This window comes from Chionomys nivalis, chromosome X, assembly GCF_950005125.1.
Source record: "Chionomys nivalis chromosome X, mChiNiv1.1, whole genome shotgun sequence".
Lineage (NCBI taxonomy): Eukaryota > Metazoa > Chordata > Mammalia > Rodentia > Cricetidae > Chionomys > Chionomys nivalis.
Window position 1 is genome coordinate 22,992,258 of NC_080112.1, and position 17,634 is coordinate 23,009,891.

The window sequence follows — 17,634 nt, forward strand, 5'->3', positions numbered from 1 at the left end:
AGGCTTGATAAACTCTGTATTACCATGTTCCTCTTTACTTGGGAAGGGAGGGGGAGCACTTCCACAATGACTTGGCAAAACAATGACTCGGTGCTAAGGCCAGGCTTGTGATTCAGTTCATAGGTAAGATCTGCAATTGGGGGAGCTAGAAACTCCACACATGCAGCACTGGAAATGACAGAGTTACAGTCTGTATACAAACATGCCTTGTCCTTTCTCTTGCTTTAAAACCAAGCTATTCTCTATGTGCTTTTAGATTGCTCTGGCAGGTTTCTTACTGTACACTACTCGCCCCCTCTCCACACCCTCACTATTATTACATTAGGCTCAGTAATGACTTAGAAATAGACTGTGGTTATATAATTTTTATTATTCAGATTTTTAAAATCTGTTGTAAGATTTCATACATGAGTACTGTATTTACATAGTTTCTACCCTTCCCTCCCCCCAACTCTTCCTGCGTCCTCCTAGCACCCTCCCAAATTCATAATGTTTTCATCTTTTAATTATGATTGTTACTTCTATATTTATTTACATGCATATGTGTATAAAGAAATACAGATGGGTGGTGGTATACGCCTTTAATCCCAACACTCGGGAGGCAGAGACAGGTGGATCTCTGTGAGTTCAAGGCCACCCTGGTCTACAAGAGCTAGTTCCAGGACAGGCTCCAAAGCTACAGAGAAACCCTGTTTCAAAAACTCAATCAAAAAATCACAACAAAAAAGAATAAACTACAGAAAAATGGAGAAGATCCTGTGCCCTCATGTTTAGTGACGTGCTGTTTAGGCCAGCTCTAAACTGTTGGAAAAGAAAGCGAACTGCATGGAGAAATGTGAAGTTGATATGCTCCAGAGATGATCAGAGGAAATCGTGTGGCACTTGAGAGACAAGAGAGAATATCTGTTATTGACAGCTCTCCAGACCCTCTGAGACCTTATTTGACCACATCTCCTTCCTTCAGACTCAACAGAAAAAATAAATGTGAGCTTAAAATGCTCATCTGGCCACATCACTGATATATGCACATTTGAAAAATCTTTTAAAAGATTTATTTATTTGTATTTTATGTGCATTTGTGTTTTGTCTGCATGCATGTCTGTGAGTGGCTGTCAGATCCCTGGACTGGACTTATATACAGTTGTGAGCTGCCATGTGGGTGCTGGGAATAGAACCTGGGTCCTGTGGAAGAGCAGCCAGTGCTCTTAACAGCTGAGTCATCTCTCCAGCCTCCTTTTAAATCTTCTTCAAGCCACTTTATGTGGTTTTTAGCTCTTTGCAACTCAAAAAGACCTGACTAGAAAAAGAGTTAAAAGATTTTGACAACAATAAATGTTTGTGGAGGAAACTGCGTGTGCGCGGAGTAGCGTGTGCGGAGTAGTGGACACACAAGGCCATCAGACTTCAGTTGCTGGAAAACTTTTCAAAAGGCAATGGAGTTCCTCTGAAATGAGCCCAAGAAAACTCTTTTTCTTAACTTGGTTCGTAATCCTTTCATTCAGTCACTTATCTGAGATCCCTGATGTTTTCATATGAGAAGGAACACTTGCTTTCAACCTGTTTGCTTAAAAAGTCATCACCAAGGGGGCAGAAGATGAATTTCAGGGTTTTGTTTTTGTGCTTTTTTTTTAAAGTTCCTTTCTTGTTTTCCCTTTGTTCTCCCCTTCTCCCATCCCCACCTCCAGGAAAACAAAACACACACCCACACCCTGTGCAAAAAACGTAAACAAGCTAACAATTGACAGGCATAGCCAATTATTGGACTAGTGAAAGTCAACTAATGAATGCATGCATATACTTACACAAAGCAACCTTTTGCCCATCATTCTCTTCCCTGCTTGCATTTAATTCTAATGAAAGATATTTTACGACAGCTTTTCTTTTATGGTACTGCTGCTTATGACAGAGGTAATAGCTATGATACACCTCCTTACTATCTTCTTCATGTGAAATCAAATTAAGTGCTAAGCCTTTTATTCTTAGGAATAATAGTCGTACAGTTGTTTGTCTAGCATCTATTAGAAGTCCTCAGTCATTCTGGAATTGCTCGGCCTTTCTATAAACCTCCTGGAAGACTGCTGTCAAGTTCTTCTCCTCAGCAGGGTAAGATGTCTGCAAAGCACGTACACACTTCCTACAGTAATCTGTTGCTCAGCGATGCAGAGTTTCATCTAAGTGAATACACACAGCAAGGTACATAGTCAAGTTCAATGTGCGTTACTAAGAAACAGCTTGGAAGTCATGGCTTAATATTTCTCAACAGTTTTAATTCCGTGGTTATATTTAACTGCATTCACTCCAGAAATATATACCTCTACTCTCTATATTGATGCACAGCTTTCATTAAATGGCATCCACTCCACAGTCCAGAGAAGGTCGGTATGCAGATAGACTGGAATGACTCATAAGGACAAAAGGTCCAAGTGGTTATGATGAGAGAAGTGTCATTGTCCAAGATTATACAGAACACTCAAGAGCCTAGAGTGATCAGTGTGTCTATTTCTAAAGGATGCAGTTGGTATGGGAACAGAGGAGGGAAACTTTGGGGGCTTTTATTTCCTGGATGATTTTGAAGGTCACTCACGATAGAAAACATATTCAGTGTAAGAGGTCCAGATCCTGTCATCTGTTTGGTCGTGTGTGGCAGTGCAGGTGCCGGTGGAGTTGCATGCTACCATGTGGAAACCAGCATCAGCTAGTTTGTCAAAGGCTTGTTCCAGAAAAGTGAATTTGAGGTAGTATCGAGAAGTATATCGCTCAGGAGGGCGGTCTGGATCTCTGCTCTCATTCAGAGTATCTCCGAACACTTCTTTGGCTAATGAAATCTTACCACACACCATGATTCTGGCCACACGGCGGAATTTGGCATCTGTTTGGATGTCCCTGCCCAGAGTATAGGAGCCTCTATAGCCAATAGTAATGAAGCCAGACTTTTTGAGCTCAGAACCAGTGGCAGCTCTGAGGACTACGGAATTATCAGGGCCACTAACATGGATGTTATTAGCTGAAGAGAAATTAAAAGTGGCGTCAATGCTGGGGGAAAACTCTTCTACATCAATTTGACACGAGTCATTGACAACTGAGTTGAGGTTGTTCATTTTAAGAGCCAACATCTTGGCAAGGTCTGGCAACTTAAAGTATTCTGCTTCTCTGTGGAGCCGGCCACACTCTGGGAAGTGGTCAGGAAGCGTTACTTGCAGGTCTCTCATGTAGTCTAGGACATAACGAAAAAGAAAGCCATCTCGATCTATGAAGAATCTCCCTTTGTTGTCCTGGATCAGTGAGCAAGGGTTCTTTACACTGAACATTTCCCAGAGCCGGGAACCTGGAATACTGATGAGAGTGGGGTAGCGAGTTATGTACACCTGGCCACCTACATTGAGTTCAATAATCTCAGGGAAATTGCTGCAATCCTCAGATGGGTTGGCACCGCTTGACTTTTCTGGCATGGCCATGGTGACCTGAAAATAAACAAAACATTACTTTTGAATAAAAATGTGTAGTATGGGGAGTCTGTTCATAATCATTAATTTTCTGCATAAATATAGTCTGTATCATGAAACCCAAGGCTGGGGAGATTGCTCAACTTGTAAAAGCATTTGCCATGTAAGCCTGATGACCTGTTTGATCCCAAGTCCATGTCAAAACATGGATTCAGTGCCCTCTACCCATAAGACCAGATGCCTATAAGAGGTGAGGCACAAAGAACTTCCTAGAAGTTCATGTGGCAGCTAATGTAGTGTGTAGCACAGAAACAAGACAGATTCCATCTCAACAATGTACAAGGAGGGAACTGACTCCTGAATCTTGTCCTCTGACCTCCATGTGTAGACCTTGGTACACATGTACACACACACACAAACACACACACACACACACACACAGCTCACATTTATTAATTGATTGGAAAGGAGAAAGAATAAATTCATGCAAAACCATAATCATTTACTTGGTAACCATGTTAACTTGAGAATGGTAGCACAGAAAGACTTCATGGCTTGGCTTTGCAATTTTCCCCCCATTTTTGAAAGCCTCTGTCACATTAGGCAAGGACTCCACCACTGAGGAAAACCCCAACCCTTTCTGTGTGCAAAATTTCTTGCTAAATGCCCATGTGTCACACAATATTTTTCATTTCATGGCAGGTTACCGTGGTTTATCCAAGACCCCCTTTCTTTGGTGTTTTGTTTTTCTACTTTATCTTCTCAGCTCATTCGCATTCCTGCACGTGACCCCAACACAGTCAACCATGTTGGTACATTTAGTGCACATTTTATCCTGTGTATGTATTCTGAAAAAATGAATTTTATGGTTTTAAATATATGTTATTATACTACATATTATATATTTTCCTCTTTAATTTTTTTACTCTCGGCACCATATTATTCATATACCTTTTGTTGATATATATCAACATATATATATATACATATATATAATGTATATTGTTCTCTTGTTTCTAATTATGTCATAACACCCTGATATGCTCATCTACCACTCCCAGTGGCTGAAGCCTAAACTATCTTTAACCGCCTATTCTAGTATACATCCCTATACGTGTTGTCTATGATTTCCAAGTCTCGGCCTTTTCCTGCCTTCTAATCTTCAGTTCCATTTTGGCAGCTCCTTGCTGACGGTTTTGGCAGCACCTCGATTCTCGCAGGTTCCAAACCACCTTTGTGTAGTGAAAGGGGTTTTTAAAATACAGATCATTATTATTTTTCTTTGTGTTTCCAGTACAAATAGCTCACATTCTTTGACTTTTCCTCCTGTTAGGACCACGATTTTACGTCATCTACATTGCAATTCTAAATGCTGAGTCATCGTATTGATTCATCCCTTTCTTACCCATATTTATCACTAACCTAGAAACTATTCCTTTGTGATGTCTCTTGGACATACATTATTACTACTGACACTTATTTTATATTGCACACTAAGGTAAGATCTTCCCAATTGCTTTGTTTTTCTCTGGCTAGTACACATTCACATCCATCTTTCCTACTGCCCAACACAAAATATTCAAATTCTGCCACCAGATCAGTTGCTATGTCATCTTCTTTGCGTACTGCTATTAAACCACTGCAATTTACCTATATATCAAATCCAAACCTCTTACCAGAAAACTCAAGACTATAAGCTAGTTGCATCTCCTCTTTGATGTACACTATATAGGACTTATGTGTTGGGCCAACGGTGAAATACACATGTTTTTCGTACATATAAGTATTAGCAGAAATAATCAAAAGGAGTCAGCAGAATGTGTGTGGTAGTTAATAAGAAGTTCTGTGGTACTCTGCTTGAGTTTAGATACCAGCATAACTACTTTTTAGTTGTATGTTGGGCAGCCTTTTTGAATCTGTTATTGAACAGTTTGTGAATAATAAAAATAATGACTTCATCTGTTAAAAACAATGCCCAACACATAATTTAACATTTTTACAATGAGCACAGGTTAATAATATAAACTAAATTACATGTAAAAAACGAATCTGGGGCTGGAGAGATGGCTCAGATGTTAAGAGCACTGGCTGCTCTTTCCGAGGACCTGAGTTCAATTCTCAGCACCCACATGGCAGCTCACAACTGTCTGTAACTCCAGTTCTAGGGGATCCAACACCCATTGCAAAAAAAAAGAATGTACATAAAATTAAAGAAAACAAATAAATCTTAAAAACTGTTGGAAAATAAAATGAAGGCAAAAATATTGGGGGCAAAGGCTGCCAGAACCCAGACTTCAGCCCTGAAAACTTCAGTTATTAGCCAAGGATCCAAAATCTTATGAACCAGAGTTAGAGTCAATCCAAGGCAGTGGTTCTCAACCTGTGGGTTGCGACCCCTTTGGGGTTTTGAATGACCCTTTCAAAGAGATATCAAATATTCTGTATGTCACATAAATTACTGTTCAGAACAGTGACAAAGTTACAGTTACAAAGAAGCAAGAAAATAATTTTGAGGTCATGGGTCACTGCAACATGAGGAACTGTACTAAAGGGTTGCAGCATTGGGAAAGTTGAGAACAAGAACTGCTGTGCTAGGGAATCAAGCTGGGCAGTCTGGTTTGCCACGCACCTTAACAAAGCAGTGTTAGCTAATTTCAAAACGACAGAGCCTTTATTCTGAGAGAAGAAATCAGAATCAAAATCAGGACAGAACTGCAGTGGAACTTCAATTGCTATCTTTCTCAAACATATTTTTAAACATAAATAGAAATTTTACTCTGAAATTTCTAAGTGGCATTATTTATCACAGTTAGGAATCTCATGTCTGTTTGGTTTGGTTGTTTTTTTTGTTTGGTTTGATTTTTTTTTTTTTTTTGGCTTTTAGAAAGAAAAAGGAAGTGATTTCTTTAATAATGAACAAATCTAGCTCCAAACAGCCCCTTGTGCATTACAACATGAAGTCAGGAAGGACATACTCCGCAAACAGGAAGATGTTTATCTGTTTGCATATTTTTGCAACGTATAACTTCTTTCTCCCTTCCTCCATCCTAGTGATCCCCACTGAGTTGCTGCTGTTCATAGGAAAATAAACAAGCAACAAACACAGAATTCTTTTAATTGAACCACCAGTCAGTTTCTGAAATGCTTTTTTTCCCCCTTTTTGTAGGGAGTCTGGGGGGGCAGAGGGCAGCCTTTTAAGAAACCCCGAAATGCCTCATTTATTCTCTTTCGTGAATAAACCAGACGTTGATAAGGGTTTGTTGGTAGTGCCCTCGGTAAATAAAAGAAATAAGGGTCCCTGGAAGGAGGAAGTAAATGAGGTGACATAACACAAATGGTTTAAACCAGATTGAAGAGAAGACAGATAAAAGCAGCTGTCTTCCAAGCCTGGAAGAACTGAGCTGTGTATTCTAGTGCTCCAAAGCCAGTGAGGAAATGAACCAATGTCCCTCTCCCCTTCTGACTCTGAATAATCCTACTTGTAACCAAGATCCATGTTTTCCAAAGACAAAAGTCAGCTACCACAAAGTACACCATACTGTATGTTTGTCAATATGATACGTGACTGCCTGAAAATGTGCAGGAAGATGTTTCTGAGAAAACCAGACACTATAAACAACCATCTTCCAATTTCATTAAGCTTGAAATCCCTATGTGCTAATTCCTATTTCCTCCCTCCTTCCATTTTCTTCTGGAGTCCTTTACTTTCTTTTCCGTCTCCACTGGCTTCTGTCCCTCTCCTCCTTTATACCAATGTGTTTTAAATATTCGCTCCTTTGTAAGAACAAACCCACATATTTAAATTAGAAAAGCAATTCTGACCTTTTATGCTGCACCACTTCAGAGATCCAAGAAACCAAAGTAGTTAACAGTTAAACTCAAAGTGTAAGCAAAGGGAGAAAACAACTTCAAGAATTAAGAAACAGTTCTTTGCCTCAGAAATATTCCCCTTTGCCTCCAACTAGCTTGTCTCTGTGACTTTTTATCCGCTCATAAAAGAAAATGTTAGCATTCAGATGCATTGAAACCAATCAAAATGCTTTTAAAAATTAACCAGATGCTGAAAAACAATCTGAATTTTCTGAATTTCCCCTCAGGAAGAGCTTCGGCTGCTTTTGGAGCTCTAAGCTGCTTTCCAGGCACAGGTTTAACTGTAGATCCTCTCTCAATAGAGAAACAACAGACGTGCCTAACCCCAGCGCAAATGCAGAAGCTCCGGAATTCAGAAGCAATGGACTGGAAAGGAAAGGCAAGGAGGTTGACAGAATAGTTACCTGGAATCTCCAGCCTCTGAGGTACTGCCAAGCACAGCTTCACTGTTCCGAGAGCTCAGCGCCACGGAGGAATGCCTTCCTGTTCTCCCTCCCTCTTGCTGTGTGCGTTGGTGCTTGATTTGAGTTTTCCTCTGTAAAACTAGCTGTCCTGTAGACCCTCCTCCCTTGCTATGACATCCTTGACTTCCTCTCCAGCCCTGCCTCCCTACTCTGCAGCCTGAGGAAGAAGCAGAGCTAAGCAAAGGAGAAGGAAGGCATAGAGGGGGGAGGGGGAGAGAAACAAAGGTGGTGGTGGCGGCGGTAAAAAGAGAAATTCTGTTCATCTTGGTTCCAGCAGAGCAAGCAAACATTTCACAGTGACAGTTACATGAATCATTTGTAAGGGTCTCATTGTTTGTTTGTTTCTGAATCAGGGCCTTCTTAACAACCCCAGGCTAGCCTTGAAATTTACATTCTTCTATGTCAGCCCCTGGAGTGCTGGGATCACAGATGTGGACAACCACATCCACTCTGAATGGATTTTTCAGTGAAGAATTGGTTAAATTCTGAACTTAAATTAAGTATACTTACTTCAGTGTGCGTAATCTTGTATGTCAGATGGTATGCTAAGTGCTGAAAATAAAGAAACACTGGACACATTTTTCTTTCTCAAAAAGAAATAAATTTACTATGAGTGTTTAACTGTTATGGATAAGAAAAGCACAGTGTTCTGGAAACAAAAAGCAAGCAACCCGGGGCTAGTTAGAGAAATCTGAAGGCTTCCTGGAAGATAAACCAAAGTGAGTTTTACCAGACGAATAAGAATTGAGCCACAAGAAGAAAGATGGGATTAGTATTGCAGGCAGAAGGGACAGCATCAACAAGGACAAAGAAGTGTGGAAAAAGCACACCGGGCTCCACTCCATTTTGTTTTTAAAATGCTAGAGTCAAGAAAGTAGGACTGTCCCATTCCTAAAATCCAAGTTAACGTTCCCCAGACATGGTATATACCCAACTAAAAACTCAACCCCTTATCCATCTAAGTCATTTTGTTGTGTGTGTGTTTTTCTTTATACGCACTAGTGAAATCATTGGATTGAAATGTGGATTTTTTATTCAAAAATGGATCATGCTTCTTCAAATCTTAAACTTCTTTCTCAGCCAAATATTAAAACATATTTCTGAGAGGTTGATTTAAAAATGATTTGCTTTGGAGTGAGGTTATATCATCTGTATGTAGAAATCAAAAACCCAGACTGAATAGTATGGGGACGTTTTTGTATAATAAATCTTAGGTCAGTTGTTCACTGAATTCTAGCAACTGCATGAAATTCATTAAAATTTCTCTCATTAATATGTTTAACTGGCTTTGCCGATTTTTTTTTTTTTTTGTCAACTTGACACAAACCTAGACATATCTGGGAAGAGGGAATCTCAATACAGGAATTGTCTACATCAGATTGCCCTGTAGGCAAGTCTGTGAGGGCATTTTCTTGATTAATAATTGACGTGAGAGGGCCCAGCTCACTATTGATGGGGGCCACCCCTACACAGGTTGGTCCTTGGCTATATAAGAAAGAAAGTCAAGAAGTATTTCTCCATGGACCCTGCTTCAGTTCCTGCCTCCAGATTCCATTCCTGATTTTCTTCAGTGTTGGACTGTAACCTGGAAGTGGAAGATGAAAGACACACTTTCTTCCCAGGTTTCATTTAGTCATGGTCTTTGTCATTGCACTAGAAAGCTAAACAAGACACTGGCTTTGACATGTAAGCAACTCCCGTCATGCCCTCCGAATGGCTTTAGCACCTGCACACACTGCATATGTAGGCAAGTTCTAAAGACACAGAAGTGAATTAAAAGGCTGCAGTTACAGTCAAAAGCAGTTTGGTCTTTTATTCTGAGACTCAATTACCTGTCAGTTAGACATTTCTTTTTAAAGTGGTAAAATCCTTTCCAGAAATTTTACCTGTAGTCCCAGACATTCCTACAGATCGTATTCCCCCAGATTATGTTATATGCAAGGAAAATGTAACATCATTGGCTTAATCTATTTTAAATCATTCTCTGGAGTAGGGAAGGATGCAGTTTCCTCTGGTGAGTATGATGGGTAAAATCTGAAAAAGTAATCTGGGGCCAAATTTCCAAGCGGCAGGTAAGTACACAATAGTGTCTACAAACCATTGCTTTTTTTCTCCCTTTGAGCTCTCTCTGTCTCTCACTGATTTGTGTGTGTGTGTGTGTGTGTGTGTGAGAGAGAGAGAGAGAGAGAGAGAGAGAGAGAGAGAGAGAGAGAGAGAAAGAGAGAGAGAGAGAGAAATAGAGACAGAGACAGAGTGTGTGTGTGTGTGTATGATGCATCTGTACATATATGTGCAAGTGTTTACCTGCAGAGGTTGGCAAGGATGCTCTGTTCTGTCCTGTTCTGTCACTGCCTTATTCCCTTGGGAGAGGATCTCACACTGAACCTTTAGGGTCTGGGGGGTAAATGAAGTTCACACATCTAGGAAAGATGAAACTTTCAAGATTCCCAGGGCCCCTTTCCAACATTCTAGAAGCGGTGAACAGCTGCGAGGGGCAGAGAGATCTGCTAAGCCTGTTGAAAGTGGAACTTTTGGACCTGTCAAGCTGCCTGCAAGTCATGTGTGTTGTGAGTACCTGTTCTGGGGGTGAGTAGGTAGGTGCTTGTATGCGTGTCTGTATGTGAGTGCGTGTGTGTACATGCACATGTGCACATATGTGTGTGTGCTTGCATCCCCCAAGAAAAGTCTCTCACACAAGAGCAGCCTCTCAGACGCTTTCAGGAACCTTTCCCTGGCTGCCTCTGCTTTAACTGTTCCTGAAGCAGCCAGGTTTGACTTGTGTTTTGATGGGATCTGGAGAACAGCTCTTGGAATTGCTGTTACTTTGGGAAGAGTGGGTGTTATGCGCAGATTCTTGTGTGGAAAAAAATTATAGGGGAAGAGAGATTTGCAAAATTCTCATAGTGCTCATCTGAATTTAAAATTAATGGAGTACAATCACTAACTTCTAAATCACTTGACAAAACGATTTCTTGTTCATAATAGATAATGTGTGCCTTTCAAAGCAGTGTCATTTTTGTAGCAAGAATTTTCACACTTTGGTACCTATTTTATGCACTCTTAGTGAGACAGAGGTGCATAGTGAAACTCTCTCTCAACAAAAAAGAATGAAGCTCTCCTCACTGTCCTGGGCTTCCTTCAGCCAGGCCTTCACTCAGCCTAGCTTGCAGACCTGGGACCATTTCTCTGTGTTAGTTCCATCTTGAACTCCATTTTGAGTTAAATGCTGTAAACTACATAAGATCTGTTTCAAGTTTCTGGCTTTATGTCAAGTTGCTCCAATAGCACTTGCTGAATAGTTCAATAGTCTCCACCATTTTGGTATTAATCCTTTGTCAAATATCTAGTTCCAAACAGTTGAAATAATCTTGACCTAGAACTAAGCTGCATGCATCACATTTTCTGATTTTAAATTATGTAGAAATCACTGATAATTATGTCAGTGTGGTACTGGCATAAAAAGTGGTTTATAGGCCAATTGAACAGAATAGAATGTCAGGCATAAACCCAAGTGTACATAATCAACCAACTCTCAAAAAAATGCACCAAGAATACAGAGGAAGAATTGATAATTTCTATGTTAAGTCATTGTCTCAGTTAGAGTTTTTATTGTTTGTGATAAAACACCATGACCAGAAGTAAACAAGAAATAAAAAGGTTTTATTTTACCTTATGGGTCCATGTCACAGTCCATCATTGAAATAAGTCAGAGGAGTACGAAACTGAAGCAGAGGCTGCAGAAGAGTGCTGCTTACTGGGTTGCTCAGACTTCTGTTTCATAGTAGGATCACCAGCCCGGGGGCCGTACTACCCCCAGTGAGTCCACAGGCCAATCTTATAGTGCGGCACGCAACTCTGCCAGCAGAGAAGACGACCACAACAGGATTCTTCTTGGAACGTACTTTATTGGAGCGCAGAAGACTGAAGATAAGATGGAGGCGAAAAGACCCCGAGCCCGACCGCGCGGGGAATATATACAGTGCCTGGTCCGCCTATGATGTGTCATTGCTTGATTGGCTTGGCCCACACTGATGCGGTCGCGTGAGCAAGACGTGTGAGCAATTGGTAGGTGGATTCAAACCACTCTTGGGCCGGTAGCGAGCGTGCGCAGAAGTTGTTTACTACTAGGGACACTAGCAAATGGCGGCAACGGGCTTAGTGCCAGACCCTGTGAACATGACAGCTGACAGCGCCGAGGTGCACAAAGCGCCTGGCGCGCAGAGTGCCGTGGCGCGCTACATTATAGAAACATTTTCTCAATTAGAGTTCCTTCTTCTCAGATAAGTCTAACTTGTGTCAGGTTGACAATAACTATCACAGTGATTTGGGGATAACAAGATCTTCATATGTGAAGAAATTAGATCTTTACTGTACATCATACACAAAAGTCAACTCAAAATGGAATGAAGAGTTAATATAAGGCTAAAAACTAGAAAGTAGAAAAGAGATTAAAAGTTCCTTAGCAATAATTTTTCAGATTAGACACCCAACACAGAGGCAATGGAAGCTGAACTAAACCAGTGACACATAAAAAAGAATTTTTGCACAGGAGAGGTGACAGTCAACAGAATGGTAGGCAACCTACAGAATGGGAGAAAACATCTGCAAACTATATACCCAATAAGAGTAAATGTCAAAAATGCAAAAGTAACTCATTTGATGCAACAGCAAAAGCAGACCAGCAAACAAACAAGGCCCCAAATAGCCCAATCTTAAAACTAGACAAGAGGAATACCAAATCAGAGACAGGCATAGCCAGCAGATGACATCTACCTAGGACCAAAGATGGCAATAACTATAGACTCTTTATCAGACACCAGTCATAACCTAATTAAACCTTGCATGTTGCACTGAATCGATGAGATGCTTCAGCTGACTCTGCCACAAAAGCATTATGCTGGGGGTAGCCTCCTATCAGTTTATGAACATGCTATCATTCTAAGACCCCATTGCCTTGAAGAAAACGAAACTCCAAGCTAAATTATGCCACAGACATATATATCCAGAACTTCAAGTTACTACGAGTAGTTTTCAGCAGGATGGGTATGAACAAAATCATTTTGGTAGATAAATTAGTAAAGGGGAAGTTTGTCAGATTGTTCAAAAAGTTACTGAGTCAATAGGCTATCTGCAGATCTTCACCATGCCCCATTCTCCTTCAAATCTCTCTCCAATCCTGCACTCTCACCCCCAACTCTATAGCAGACTATTTCCTGTAACTTCCCTTCCTTCCCTGTCCCCACCTCCAGTGGATCTTTCAGATCTTACCCTGAACAACCCCCACCACTGCTCATCACTTTTTCTCAGCTCTGAACCCCAACAAGCATTCCCTGGGAACCTGCAGGACACTACTTCCAAGAAAGCAGGTAGGTTAACTCTAAATCCACTCCCACCCCCCATCTCACCCCCAACTCCTTAGCAGACTACCTCCAACATCCTGTTCCTCTCTGTCCCCATTTCCAGCAGATCACACAGATCCCCTCCATCCTCCTCATATTCATCCTGTTACCCAAGCCCCTGAACTCCTGCAGACATTCCCTGGGAACCCACCAGCTAAGCCTGCCAGAGAAGAAAGTAGGTAAATAAAACAGGCAAGCAAGTTCAGACTTCACTCTCCTTTCTCTCTTCCAAATTCAATCCTTCCTCTTGTTTCATCCCCAGCTCTGTAGCAAGCTACCTGTTATAGCCTTTCCCCCTCTCTCTACTCCCATCCCCATGGGACTAAGCAGACCCTGCTTTCCTCCACTTTATCCTATGAACCCTCTCAGCCTCCCCCTCTCTGAGCCATTCCCTTTTTAGGTGTCCTCTCCCAATAGAGAAAACAGTTTACCATGAACTCCCAGTGGCTACACCTAGTAAGACACCAAAAGATTTCCCTACCAAGCAAGACACAGCCACCACACCCTCTAAGAACCAGAGAGGGCAACAGAAATCAAGGAACAAAGACCAGATATCAACATAAGTCCTGAAAATTGCAACATAGCTGAAGCACAAGACTGAGATCTTAAAATAGCTGTTATGAATATAATACAGATCCTTAAAGAGGAAATGAAAAAAAAATCCCTTAAAGAAATCTATGAAAACACAAACAAACAGTGACAGAAAATGAATAAAAAACATAAAACCTGAAAGTGGAAACAGATTAATAAAAATGAGAGAAATCTGGTAATGAAAAATTTAGGAACTTGAACACGAAACTCAGAGGCAAGTCTCAGAGAGTACAAAAGATGTAAAAGATAAGCTCAGACATCAAAGACACAATGGGAGAAATGGATGTCTTGGCTGAAGAAAATGTTAAATCTAAAAAACCCATGGCACAAACCATCCAGGAAATCTATGAAAAGTTGAAATCCAAGAACGATAGAAATAGAGAAATGAGAATAAATTCAAGTCAAAGGCACTGACAATACTTTCAAAAGAATCATAGAAAACTTCCCTAACCTAAAGGAGGAGAGACCCATCAAGGTACAAGAAGCATACAGAACACTAAATAGACTAGATTAGAAAAGCACACATTAATCAAAACATTACATAAACAAAACAAAGAAAGACTATTAAAAGCTACTAGGACAGAAAGACCAACTAACATATAAAGGCAGACCTATTAGAATTACACTTGACTTCTCAAAGAGACCACAGATGCCATCCCAGGCTCCTATACCAAACAAAACTATCAATCACCATGGATGGAGAAAATAAGATATTTTATGATAAAATCAAATTTAAGGAACATCTATCTTCAAACCCAGTCTTACAGAAGGGGCTAGAATGAAAGCTCCAACTTAAAGAGGTTAATCATACCCAGGAAAACAGAAGGAATAAACAATTCGGCAAATCAAAAGAAGGGAAGCACACACACCACCACCACCACCACCACAACCACCACCACGACCACCAGCAGCACCTTCATCTCCAAGAGCAACAGCAACAAAGATGACAAAAAAATGACAGGTATAAACAGTCAATCTCTTGCTGGAGTCTTAGAGGATTCTTAGAAATCTCCTGTTATTTATTCTACATTGAAATCCCAAAGAAGTAGATTCTAATACCTGCGAAGGAATACCTCAAGAACAGGATAGCTGGACTTGTCAGCAAGCATGAAGGCAAGCAGGCAACAATCAGAAGCTTCCTTCTTTCAGGTCCTTTTATTTGGACTGGCATCAGAAGGTGTGGCCCAGATTTAGGGTAGGTCTTCCCAGTTCAAATAATCCAGTCAAGAAAATCCCTCACTAGAATATTTATCTACTTGGGTTTTAGTTGATTCCAGAAGTAATCAAGTTGACAGTCAACCACAAATATACCCATTGTCAATTTGACATACAAGCACATCTCCTTGTGTCATGCTGAAATGAAAATAAAAATCAGGTCATAATTTCATCTAACATGATATAACTATCCCAGGAACAACTAAAAATGTCTTATATATTTTAGACGAGGTAAAAATGTCCCTTTCATAGTGCTTAGTTTTTTTAGTGCCTCATAACTTAAATTTTATAAAAACTACTGATAATGTCTCATTCTATATTATATTACATGGTAAAAATACAGTAAAGAAAACAAAAATATCTAAACACGTGTTTTTATATACAAAACATGTTCATAGGACAGACATAGGCCAGAAACCCTCATGGCAATTGCAATTCTTGTTTCTTCTATGGGTCACACAGCCTCTACTACCCATTGTGTACTGTTATGGAATAATCTTTTTGTACACTGTGAAGATATGTCTCTGCACAGGCACCTTCTGATTGGTTTTATAAAAGACTGAATGGCCAATAGCTAGACAGGAAGAAGTTGGGGCGGGGAGACAAACTGAGAGGGTGCTGGGAAGAAGAAAGGCAGAGTCTCCAGCAAGACATAGAAAGCAGGATATGAACATGCTTTGCTGGAAAATAGTTCTGCCACATGGTAGAGGAGAGATGATAAATATGGATCAATTTAAGATGTAAGAGCTAGTTTGTAACAAGCCTAAGCTATTGGCCAAGCATTTACAATTAATATTAAGCCTCTGTGTGATTATTTGGGAGATGACTGGCAGGACAGAGCTGAGTGGTAGGGTAGAGAAACCCTACTTACAGTGTACATCTTCCATCCTCAGAAAATACCTCAGCAACTCTTGATTCTTTTCCTGGAGAAATGACCCATACCTTAATTCCTGAAGAGCCTGTGCTCTTTGTCATTCTGCCTGGATTAAGCTGTTGCAGTCTCCCACAGACTTTAATCACAGGACCTGATAGCACTAAGAGATGCCCTAAAGGATCTCCTGTATCCCAGATATTATTTTCCTTACCTCCATTGTGGAGAAGCAGTCCAATTTTTGTCTTACTTAGGGATTCTATTATAATGAATCACCATGACCAAATGCAACTTGTGGAAAAAAAGTTTATTTCATTTTACATTTCTATGTAACAGTCAGGGATGGCACTACTCTCCATGGCCTGAACTCACTCACATCAATCATCAATTTAAAATAATGTACCATTGGCCAATCTTAGGGAGGAATTTTTTCAATTACGATTCCCTCTTCCCAGATATTCCACTACTGCAACAGTGAACATATCTTGCCTAGCAGCTAATATTGTTGCATGCAGAGTCCAGGATTGGGTAAGACCACTGAAATCTTTTCTCTTTCAGCCTCTTGCATAACACCTTCTACAGCTGCTAAAGCTAGCCAGCAGGCAGTTTCCTGGTCAGTTCAAGACTGATTTCTCAGTTTTTTGCAACAAAAGTGTGTGGTATCTTCAGCTATAGAGTCCTGCCATCTTGTTCTATTGGGCAGCCAAAAGCAGTACACCAAAATTATTAAGATAACAGCCCATACTATGTGTGTTCTGTTTGCTTACATCCTACCTAACTCTACACCAACTGATATCTGAATTCTGCATCCACAACTCCACAAAAAGGCTTTTGCAAAGTCTTTATATATATATATATATATATATATATATGTGTGTGTGTGTGTGTGTGTGTGTGTGTATGCCTAAGGAACAAACATTTCAGTACTTACTTGACAGTTTTTCTTGTTAAAATACTCTCTTCCTTTAATGGCTATGGCATCATACCCTTTTGCATGTTTTCCCTTCATCGTCAGTTATTCTTTTTCTCATGTGAAGGTTCCCTCTACTCCTTCTGTCCTTCATAATAGTGAGTCCTAGGTATTATCCCGCCTTTCACTAATCCCATCACTCATTTCTCATTCACCTGCCAGAATGATCTATGTCTCATATCTGAAATACCATTCTTTTAAGACTTTTTATACCTTCCTATAGCTCACACAGTTTGAATAAGAATAGCCACCACAGGCTTATGTATTTGAGTACTTGGTCCTCAATTGTTGGAACTGTTTGGGAAGGATTGGGAGGTTATATCTTTGTTGGAATAGATGTGTCACTGGGTGAGGTGGAGTGGGCTTTGAGATTTCAAAAGACTCGTGAGATCCCCAGTGCATTCTCTCAGTCTGCCTCATGGTGGTGGATCAAGACGTGAGCTCAAAGCTGCTCCTTCACTACAGTATCATTGGAACTGTAGCCCACAGTAAAGTCTTTTTTTTATAAGTTGTCTTGGTCATGGCATTTTGCCATAGCAAGAGAAAAGGAAGTATGACAGCATATAAGATACAGTAGTATGGTTCCTAAAGTTCATTGATCTCCATCATAATTTATACTTGATATTCTAGAAATGTTATATTACTGCAATTACCTACAGTCGTCATGCTTTCTTAGAGCTTCTTTAAAGGAAAATTCATCGTGTTTTCTAATTCTACATTAAAATATCCTAATACAATGCTTCATAAATGTTTGTTGAGTCACATATCATGTACAAAATGTGGAGAAATAGAATATAAGGCATGTTTGGAG

General features: G+C 40.2%; 1 protein-coding gene across 2 annotated transcripts; it reads right to left on the minus strand.

Annotated features, from left to right (window-relative positions):
* Positions 1 to 420: 420 nt before the first annotated feature.
* LOC130867581 (BTB/POZ domain-containing protein KCTD12-like) lies at positions 421 to 14,859 on the minus strand. 2 transcript variants are annotated; one of them, XM_057759627.1, is made up of 2 exons: positions 14,827 to 14,859; positions 421 to 3,461 (listed from the first exon to the last, which is right to left on the minus strand). In XM_057759627.1, the coding sequence occupies exon 2, from the start codon at positions 3,453 to 3,455 to the stop codon at positions 2,577 to 2,579; it is 879 nt and encodes a 292-aa protein (XP_057615610.1). In that variant the 5' UTR covers positions 3,456 to 3,461; positions 14,827 to 14,859; the 3' UTR covers positions 421 to 2,576. The 2 variants fall into 2 exon arrangements, with proteins under 2 accessions (XP_057615610.1, XP_057615609.1); XM_057759626.1 differs by lacking the exon at positions 14,827 to 14,859 and adding an exon at positions 7,718 to 7,863.
* Between the last annotated feature and the right edge of the window lie 2,775 nt (positions 14,860 to 17,634).

What these genes read in the sequence shown, in the direction of transcription:
- LOC130867581 (XM_057759627.1), bottom strand. Translation starts at nt 3,455, where the DNA reads ATGGCCATGCCAGAAAAGTCAAGCGGTGCCAACCCATCTGAGGATTGC.